Genomic DNA, 10,656 nt, shown 5'->3' on the forward strand with positions numbered 1-10,656 from the left:
TTTGTATTTATGTTAACATTTAGCAAAAGTTGGAGCAATTGTAATGACTACACAGCTACTTGGAGGGCACAGCTACTTGGAGGGTAAGTCATTACAGAATTATCCCCCATTAATAAACTGCTGCTAAGTCGCTTCAGTTGTGTCCAACTCTGTGCAACCCCATAGACGGCAGCCCACCAGGCTCCCCCGTCCCTGGGATTTTCCAGGCAAGAACACTGGAGTGGGTTGCCCACCCCATCATGGACTGCAGCCTACCAAGCTCCTCCGTCCATGGGAGTTTCCAGGCAAGAGTACTGGAGTGGGGTGCCAACGCCTTTTCCGATTAATAAACTAGTACCTCTCAAAAAATAAAATGGTTCTGGAACACCAGACTCTGATTTTTCTAAAGCAGGCAAAAGCAAGCAACAAACTCCATTAATTCCTGCACAAATATGTTTTACACAAGGGCAGGGGTTGTTCAGGGGAGGGGTCCCAGTGCCCACCATGTGGTATAAACTGTGCTATTCATATGGGGAACAGTTAATACTAGTCCCCTCTTCAAACTACAAGCCCAACACACATGGAACCATGTTTCAGGGCCTGTGAATGAGTTAGCTTAAGAAACTCTTTCTTTCCCCCCTTTCCCCTTCCTCTGAGAGGCCCTGGATCAAAGTCATCAGCAAATTGGAGTGAGTTTCTGTGACAGGCCCTGGGACCTTGGGTGGAGATGAACAGAACAAGAGGATAACTGGTGATGATTTCTGTGACCAAGTACTACCATTAAAAAGCTTCTAGTCACACAAAAGTGACCCTATATGACAGTGGCAACCTTAATGTCAAACCATGCATAATTTGATGGTTAAGTTTTTCTCTGCTGCCTTTTAAAATCTTGGGCCCCTATAAACATCATGGCAGGTCTGAAAATGAATATAATTTAGTCTACAAAGTATATGGGATGACGTTACTAATCACTGTCCTATATTCAGAAAGTAATTTCCTGAATCGAGGTAGGAATTTTAGCATATGTGTGCAGACAAGCATTTTACGACTAAGGAACAGCTTGTTTAAGAATAGGAGATGAACCCAAGACATGTTGATCATAACTTGAAACTGGCTGTTTTAAGGATTTCAGGAGAATAAAGATAATTATCCTTAAATGATGATAAATCCTAGCAAAGGAAAGGGTTCCAGACACACCAAGTATTTGGACTTCTCTAAATCTTTAGAATTCTCTAAATCTAAATCTAACCTTGGCAGAGCTTCCATAGAGATTGAATCCGAGAAGTCCCCATTCGGTTCAGCTTGTGCTGCTTAGCAGGGAGTCTTGAGCTCTAAGCCTACCCAATCTCGTAATTCTAGTTTTAGACAAAGAATATGGACAAGAAAGCAACAAAGTTACATTTCCTACGTTGTATTCTCCCCATATCGCAAGGAACAACCATGCCTCACAATGCCTTTAATAATTTCCTGACACGTGTCAGTTTCTACTAGCTCGCTGCCACCTCCTTCCCCAAAGTGGCTCCTGAGATGCTACCCAAATATCCCAAGGAGAAAGAAAAATAGAAGATGATGTGGGAGAGGAAAGGGAACCTTGTACGGAGGAGAAAACGTGAAGCCAGGCAATCAATATTTACCCTCAGAAGAAGGGTGTGTGTGTGTGTGTGTGTGTGTGTGTGTGTGTGTGTGTGTGTGTGTGTGTGTGTGTGTGTGTGTGTGTGTGTGTGCGCGCGCACACACGCGCGCCAGCACGGGTGCACCGGCTGAATGTTAGCCAAGGAGCAGGGCGAGGGCCTCGAAAGTCGCCCTGTGCGAGGAGCTGTTGATTGTTTTCTGGTTGAGAGAAGAGGTGATGATAAGGCTGGGATACAGTGCGCGCCGGCCGGGCAGAGCGGCAGCTGTATGCTAATACTCGCAGAAACCAGCCTCCGCGTCCCCCATTAAAGCAGGCGGCCAGGAGGCCACACATCACTGAACAAATAGGCTCTCTCTAGACAAATAAAATAACACACGTTGGCCTGTGGGGAGGGGTGGGGGGTGGAGAGCCAGAGGGGGTGAGGAGCGGGAGGAGAGGAAGGAAGGGGGAGAGAGGGGGGCGCCGAAGAGAGGGGTGGACGGAGAGAGAGGGGAGGGGAGACCGGGAGGGAGACCAGGAAGAGGAAAGAGAGGGACTGTCCGAGGGGGAGAGGGTCAGAGGTGGGCGAGACTCCACGGAGCAGAGAGACGGGTGGCGTGGGGTGGCGTGGGGTGGCGTGGGGGGGGGGTGAAAGATGCGAAGAGAGGAAGGTGGGACGGGCTGGGACGGGGTGGGCAGAGAAGGGCTGGGGAGAAAGAGAAGGGGCGGCAGGGAAGGAGGGGAGGAGGGGAGGAGGCCCAAGAAGAGCAGAGGAGGAACGCGGACCCTCAACCCAAGAGCCAAGCGGGGACAGGGGCCCCGAGGCCCAGACGGACGGCGCGCCCCTCCAGCCCCCAGGCGCCTGGCTGTCCCTCCGTCCCCACCCCTGGGCGGGCGAGGACAGGGAACTGTCGGAGTCGCCGGGCCTTTCTGGTCGGTTTTGCTGGAACTTTGTCGCCGCCTTATCCGAGTCAGGGAGCCGGGCTGCCCCGCATCGGGGAGGGTGGGGGGAGCAGCCCCTGCGCGCCCCGCACTCGCTGCCCTCCCAGCTCTCCCCGGGCCTCGTCCTCTCCGTCTGACTTTCCCACACTTCTGGGCGTCGCTGCGCCCGCCTTGGGTACCATCACCCTTCCCAGTCCCCCAGGCGGGGCCCGTCCGGCCCTCCCTCCCCCCCCTCCCCCCCCCCCGGCCGCGACAGTCCCACCCGAGGCGAAAACAAACAGCCCCCGAGGGCACTTCAAGGGAGCCTGCGATGGCCCGACGGCACACTCGACAGGATGAAAGGGGCGGCCGACCACCACCCCGTGGGCCCCGGGCGAATAATGGGCGCGCGGCAGATTGCCGGGGGCACTTGAAACTCGAGGGGAGGGAACTGCCGGAGCGCGGTCCCTCCCCGAGCCCAGCGGACGGCGCAGCCTCGCGGCTTCGCCCTCGTTCGCCCTCTTTCATGCGCTCTCCTTTTGTGTGGAATTATTTAAACGGGAGATCCGTGGCAGCTTTATGCTAATGTGCCGAACAAAGGCGACGGCCAGCGGGCGGGGGGCCCCCGGAAGGTGCCCGGAGGCCGGAGCGGGCTGGGCTGGGCGGCGGCGGGCTGCGCGTGGCTCTCGCGTGCCCCAGGGGCCCAACACGCCTGCCCCTCATTCCTGCAAATACAAAGAGTCTCCCGCTCGGGCCGGTGAGCGCGGCACATGGGGGTGCGCGGGTCCCTCCGGGACTTGACGGCTGGCTCTGCAGCGGGAACGCGCGATCCAGGTCGGGCCGCGGCTCGCGGACCTGGAGGGCCTCTGCGAATCCCGCAGAGGTGTCCGCAGCCGACCCGGGATGGCGCTGGGGGGCGCCGATCGCTTCCCTCTCGCGCCTCCGGGGCCTCCCCAAACACACCCCGGAGACAGACTTCCTTTCTGGCCTCTTAGGGGCTGCATGAACCCAGGAACATCCCAAGGGGCAATTCCTGGGCCGAAATTCCCCGCTTTAGCGCTTGGCTCCAAGCTTTGGGCTTCTAGCAACTCCCTGGGGCTAACTCCTGGTCACAGTGAACCCCAGTGCCTTCCCCGACGGCAACCTAGGGCTCCAGGACAGGAGAGTCGGAGCAGCAGTGGCCTCCAGCTCTGCAGCGGTCAGAGGAAGTACTCACCCCATCAAGGAGAGAGGCGAAGAGGCCTCCCGGTTTTTCCTCAGCACTGGCCAGGACCACACAGGAAGGGAGTCGCTTGGGGCTTAGGAAGGACAGTACCCTGCCTGGGATCCCTCTTCTTGCCTTCCCCGGTGGAACTCCCCTGGAAGGGGCAGGTCAGCGCTCAGTGGGTCCCCAACCCAGCTCCACGCGGCCCCTATCCGGAATCGCAGTGCGCAGAGGCCCACCGCCTCAGCGCAGCGTGGTGGCGCTTTCCTCTTCCAAAAGGAAGGCAAATATCTCGACTCGCTGGCCACCTGCCCGCGGGCGCGCAGATTCCGAGAAACAAAATCACGCAGAAGAAGACAGAAACCCAAGACCGGGTGCGAGGTGCATGTCCTTGGACGGTGCTCGTGTGTGCCGTGAGCGAAACCTAGTTCTTTCCCAGCCCTGGGTTGTGAAATCAGTTTCTAATACTCGGACCTTTCAAGTTTACATTTGTTTTGACTGTACCTGTCTGAAAGCAGATTTCATTTTCTCTGGCAAGACTAGAAACCACAAACAGAAAAAGAAACGGATCCATTGAATCTCAGTATTTCAATAGTGTTCAATAGATTCTCTTAGCTTAATTCAGAGCCCTGTTGAATTCGCTGCATTCAGACAGGGGTTTTGTTTTGTTTTTGCACACACGCACACCCCCTCCCTCTTCACAATTATGGGTGTTGTTATTTTTTAAAGGATTCTCAAGGTGACTAACTCTCCCTGTTATCTGTTGAATGAAAAGAGTGTTACACATGCAAGACCAAATACCCGGCCATCAGTAGGGGATGCCGGCGGGCAGGGCCCCCGCCCTATTATTGGACAATCCAGATGGGATTCGTGATTAGAAAATAAAATTGGCCAGAGCTGTCCCGGAATCCCTTTCCCATTTCTAATTTCATCAGCAGTATTAATCAGCACTCAAAAGAGCAAAGAAATAACATCAGTTACTTTTAGACTGAAACACACATATATTTTAAATAATCATTTTAGAATTTGTAACTTTTTCCAGGACTACTTTCATCGTAGTTAGCATTTTTTAAAATGAGGGTGAAAGCTTTCAAAATATATTGCATTATATTCTATTTTCAGTGTATAAGTTTTTAAAAAAAAAATCACAGACACAAAATCACCAAATATTTTCCCCTTGATTAATCAACTTGATTAACCCCTTAACTAACTCTAACAACTGTCCCCATTACAACTTATTACTCATGTGGACTCAAAGAAAAAAAATCTTTCATTTCCACGCCAGGGTATTTTCAGAGGGAAAATCCAAAACAATTAAATACCTTCAGTGGAATCAAACGTAAGCAAAATTCAGCAAAATCTGAGTGTACAGAGCTTTGCAGAAAAGTGCCCATTTCCTTTTCTTTCAATAAAGTGACATTTTCTTCACAACATATGACATTTTCTGTGGCTTGGCAATTTGTTCCCTAGTGATGGGCGATCAGGGCCACTACCCACTCTTGGGGTTCTGACCCCTCCACTCCCGGAGATTCTGCTTTTGTGTTTCCTTGGGGCTGGGTTAGGGCTGGGGCTGGGAAGAGCTTGGAGGAACGGCGTGGTAGGGGTGGGGGGAAGATTTTCACTGTTGTTTTTTCCTGGTGGCTCGGTTGGAAGGGTGGGGGCGGTGGGGGGCGGAGGCGGTCGGTCCTCTCCGAGGCCACAGCCTGCCTCAGAGGACAGATTGCCCCCTCTACCCCCCCCCTCCCCCGGCCGGCAGCACGCGCCTCTTTTGAGTCCAGATTGGCCGAGACCGGCGCTCAATAGCGGGAGGTTAATTTCCTTCACAAAGGTGAAGGGGGCACGGCTCCGGGGGGCCCCGCGCCCAGACAGGCGGCCCCTTTATTCCGCTGCGCCTTGATTGGAGCCCTTGATTTAGCATCTGATGTCAACCAGCAGACAAAATGCCCGCTCCGAATGAAAATGCATGAGGCCGCGCAAGAAGAGCGGAAACCAACTTCACTAGGGCGCACGCGGCTGGCCGCGCGTTTCGGGCTTTGGCCAACGCCACTTCGAATCGACCCAGCCCTGGGCGACGCGGAGGTTCCCAGTAGCTTGGACCGGACCGTTCCAACGATGCCAATCCCGGAGCTTCCGGGAACTTAACAACAAAAAAAGTTCAGAAATTCAAGGTTTTTTTTTGGAACCCAGACTGCTGTTTCCCCCATCCAACGCTGTGTCTGCAGGCGACTGAAGAAGTGCAGCGCCAACTGTTTCTCAAACTCGAGAGAAACCTTCCTGAGACCCTTGGGTTCGGTGGCTGCGGACATCGCCCTCGGCTGCAGCTAGCAGGCCAGACCCTCCACCCAAACTTGAAACTCCAGGGTCCCGTTTCCGCTTAAATCCTGGGTCCTCGCGGCCCATCAGTCCCAGGCCCGGGCGGGGTTCTGGGCGACTCCTGCTTGGCAGTTATTTTTGATTCCCGATTATTTCCCAATACCAGGAGGAGTTCCAGCGCCTCCCCCAACCCCTCTCCCGCCCCAGCAGCCGCGCTCGGATCTCCCCCGCCCCTGCCCACCGCCGCCCCTACCCAATCAGCGCGCACAACTTCCCCCTCCGCTCCGGCTCGCGGATTGAACCCTCCTGACATATTTGGGGCCATTCTTCTCCTTTGTTGCTATTTTGCTCGCGACCCGCGGGTAATCCCCGCGCGGGAGGAGGGGGGCGAGCATTGTCGTGCTGATGGACGGGCCCATTTGGCGGCTCCGAGCCCCCCGGAGGAGAGACACAAAGCCCAGGCACGTGCGCCTCCGCATAGAGGAGCAGCAGACCGTGAAGGGAGGCGGGGCCGGGCGTGTGCCGGGGCCGGGCGGGGCGGCGGCGCCGGGCGGGGCGGCCGAGAGGCGCGCGCGGGGGCCTTGCGCCCTCAGGTACATCTGCCGCACCTACCGGGCGACCCCCGAGTCCCGGGCCCCTTTTGGCCGCCGCGTCGCCCTCCCACCCGACCGGGTGGAGGAGCTGCGGGCGCGCTGATTGGCTCCGGGGGAAGCGGGAGGCGAGAACAATGGCCCCCTCCCCCAGTTAAAAGGGAGCGGCTCCCGGGCCCGGGGACAGGGACGCGCGTGCAGGGCGCAAAGGCGGGCCGAGCTGCCGCCGGCGCCACGCGAGTCCCGCCGCCGCCGCCGCGCCCGGGCCATGCGCCGGGGACACTGAGGGCCGCCGGGGCCGAGCGCGGAGGTGGGACCGAGCCAGCCCCTCGCCCTCACCCTCGCGCCGCGCCAACATGCCCCGCGGCTTCCTGGTGAAGCGCAGCAAGAAGTCCACGCCGGTATCCTACCGGATCCGCGGCGGCGAGGACGGCGATCGCGCGCTGCTGCTCTTGCCGGGCTGCGGGGGCGCCCGCGCCTCCCCCCCGGCGCCCGGTCCGGGGCCGGGTCCAGGCCCGCTGCAGCCGCGGCCGCCGACCGAGCGCGCCCATGCGGCGCTCGCCGCCGCGCTCTCCTGCACGCCGGGCCCGCCGCCACCCACGCCGGGGCTGCGGGCTGCGCACTTCGGCAACCCCGAGGCCGCGCACCCGGCGCCGCTCTACAGCCCCACGCGGCCGGTGAGCCGCGAGCACGAAAAGCACAAGTACTTCGAGCGCAGCTTCAACCTCGGCTCGCCCGTCTCGGCCGAGTCCTTCCCCACGCCCGCCGCGCTGCTCGTGGGTGGCGGCGGCGGCGGGGCCAACGGCGCCGGAGGTGGTGGCACCTGCAGCGGCGACCCACTGCTCTTTGCGCCCGCCGAGCTCAAGATGGGCACGGCTTTCTCGGTGGGGGCCGAGGCGGCCCGCGGCCCGGGGCCTGGTCCCCCACTGCCCCCCGCCGCCGCCTTGCGGCCCCCGGGCAAGCGGCCTTCGCCCCCCGCCGCGGCCGCCGCCGCCGCCGCCGCAGAGCCGCCCGCCAAGGTAGCCAAGGCCCCGGGTTCCAAGAAGCCCAAAGCCATCCGCAAGCTGCACTTCGAGGACGAGGTGACCACGTCGCCCGTGCTGGGGCTCAAGATCAAGGAGGGTCCGGTGGAGGCGCCGCGAGGCCGCGCGGGGGGTGCGGCGCGGCCGCTGGGCGAGTTCATCTGCCAGCTCTGCAAAGAGGAGTACGCCGACCCCTTCGCGCTGGCGCAACACAAGTGCTCGCGGATCGTGCGCGTGGAGTACCGCTGCCCCGAGTGCGCCAAGGTCTTCAGCTGCCCGGCCAACCTGGCCTCGCATCGCCGCTGGCACAAACCGCGGCCTGCGCCCGCCGCCGCCCGCGCGTGCGAGCCCGAAACTCCTGCCCGGGCGGAGGCGCGGGAGGCGACTGGCGGCGGTAGCAGCGACCGCGACACGCCGAGCCCGGGCGGCGTGTCCGAATCGGGCTCCGAGGACGGGCTCTACGAGTGCCACCACTGCGCCAAGAAGTTCCGCCGCCAGGCCTATCTGCGCAAGCACCTGCTGGCGCACCACCAGGCGCTGCAGGCCAAGGGCGCGCCGCCGCCGGCGCCCCCGGCCGAGGACCTACTGGCCTTGTACCCCGGGCCCGACGAGAAGGTGCCCCAGGAGGCGGCCGGCGACGGCGAGGCGGCTGGCGTGCTGGGCCTGAGTGCGTCCGCCGAGTGCCACCTGTGCCCGGTGTGCGGGGAGACGTTCCCCAGCAAGGGCGCCCAGGAGCGCCACCTGCGCCTGCTGCACGCCGCCCAGGTGTTCCCCTGCAAGTACTGCCCGGCCACCTTCTACAGCTCGCCCGGCCTCACGAGGCACATCAACAAGTGCCACCCTTCCGAGAACAGACAGGTGATCCTCCTGCAGGTGCCCGTGCGTCCGGCCTGCTAGAGCGCGCCCTCCACCCCGGCCCCCTGAACCGTGCCTTCGCTTGGAGACCCACGGAGAGAGCGCGCTCCGACCCCGCGCCCGCGCCGGAGGCGCCCACCCTCGGTGAAAGTGTGGTCTCCGCTTCTCTCGGTGTGGCGTGACGGTAACCCCATCCTCTCGTTGTGACTCCTTTTGGACACCCCCCCACTTTGCGTTGTGTCCCCTTCTTCCCCCCACCATGGCGCAACAGGAGCCAATCTCTTTTTGTACAAGGGAGAAAAGCTGTACGCGTTTGTCTCGTGGTTGGAAGCCTCCCCTTGGAGGGGAGATGTTTTTCTTGCTAGTATTTCGCTGTGTTCATGGTCTAGAAATGCGGTTTGCTCTCGCCTACCAATCTCTGCTCTCTATGTATGTAGCCTACGGGTTGTTTTGGGTGAATCTTGAGGAATAAATGCCTTTATATTTCACAGGCTGTAAATTGAACTCCCCACATGATTAGCTTTATTATGGCTTGTGAACTGCTGGAGTCTGGCTTTACCTTTTTGTATGTGAACAAATCAAATTGCTTAAAAAAAGAGTTTTCTTTAGTCTAGCCACAAATGCCTTGAACGTTGTCTGTTTGGGATTGTTTTTAGGGGGGAGGGATGGGAATTTTCAGAAGATGCTGTAGAAACTGCCTCAGTGTTTTCACATAAGTCTTTTCAGTTTGATCATCTTTGTTGAGGTAGGACTATATGAGTTCCCTCTAAATGTATATGTTGATTTATGAGTAATTGTTATTTATTCTTTATTTATTTATATTAATTATGAAGATTATGATATTATTTGATTGCATATTTTTTGGTGCGCTTCCCCCCTCCCCCCACCACTTTTGACATTTCACTGTGCATTTTAGAAGAGAGCCTTTTTCTAAAGGGATCTGTTAAAAGTTTTAACTTTTATACCTATCTGAGCGAATTACAGACAACCTACCATTTTATTCTGCTTGGAGCCCCTCCCCCCTGGGGCCCTCGTACAACGGACAGCTCTTACTTTTAAATGCAATCTCTTTTCTACGTACATTATTTTCTTAATTGTTAGCTATTTATAGAAAGCTTCAATAGAACTGTTTCAACTGTATAACTATTTACTATTCAAATAAAATATTTTCAAAGTCAAAGTAAGGTGGACTTATTTCTGCATCCTGTGGTTTCAACAAGGATTTAAAACAGAGCTTCCAATGATTTCTTCAATGTATGCCTGTTGTTTATTAAGAAAAAAAATCCCACCACCATCACTGGAATCGTGGATTTTTAGAGATGAACCTGAGCTGCTGAATTCTGCCCTTCTGGCAGTTCTGGGGTGTAGGCTCAAAACAGACTGGAGTCAGAGGCTTTTTAGGGGTCCTTAGCAATGTACTGGAAGGTAGAGTTAGATGGGAGGCTGTGCAAATCTTTTTCAGAGACACCTAGATAAATGTTCACAAGACTCTATCCTTTTAACCAAGGGGATATTAGAACACCACCTTAATTTAGCAAATCCTCATTTCCTGACAATTTGAGGCTCAGTGTGATTCCTCAGGTAAAGATGGGTAATTTTTGATCCTTAACTATCAACCAGGATAAAGTAGGAATGATTTTATGGTTAGATTTCCAAAGTAAGGGACACAGACCAACTCCTGTTTGGGTGTACCAGAAGTTAAGCAACTGAGTTTAAGGACTCAGAAATAATTTTCCAATCAGGTAAGCAGTCCATTTTGGGGGGAAAAAAACCTGGAGCACCATCTGTTTGGGGTATTAAATTTAATAATGGTAATTACAGTGTTTTCCGTTATGTGTCACCAAGCCCTTCGAAGAACAACCCTGATGTTCACCAGTGAATATTTGGAGTTGTTTTTCCTCCACCTTTGAAACACTCGATTATGGAGCTGTGCTAACCATCACAGTTGTACATTCCCTGTGGCCCACTAAATCTAAGATTTTGCCCAGCAAAGGGATTTTAGAAATCCATACAGTTGAAGCTCCATTTCCAAAAGGTGTACCTGGCATGATGGTGGGAAGGGCAACACGTGAGAAACTTGGAAGGAAAATGTGGCAAAAGAGATGACTTTCAGATTTTGAGCCTAAAGTTTTTTGTGGGGAAAGGTATACTGACAGTCTC

General features: G+C 56.3%; 1 protein-coding gene across 1 annotated transcript; it reads left to right on the top strand.

Moving 5' to 3' along the window:
• The first annotated feature begins 6,975 nt into the window (after positions 1 to 6,975).
• INSM1 (INSM transcriptional repressor 1) lies at positions 6,976 to 8,538 on the top strand. Its single transcript, XM_068986700.1, has one exon. The coding sequence runs from the start codon at positions 6,976 to 6,978 to the stop codon at positions 8,536 to 8,538; it is 1,563 nt and encodes a 520-aa protein (XP_068842801.1).
• The last annotated feature ends 2,118 nt before the right edge of the window (positions 8,539 to 10,656 follow it).

The sequence above is a fragment of the Capricornis sumatraensis genome, chromosome 15, assembly GCF_032405125.1.
Source record: "Capricornis sumatraensis isolate serow.1 chromosome 15, serow.2, whole genome shotgun sequence".
In the NCBI taxonomy this organism is placed as follows: Eukaryota; Metazoa; Chordata; class Mammalia; order Artiodactyla; family Bovidae; genus Capricornis; species Capricornis sumatraensis.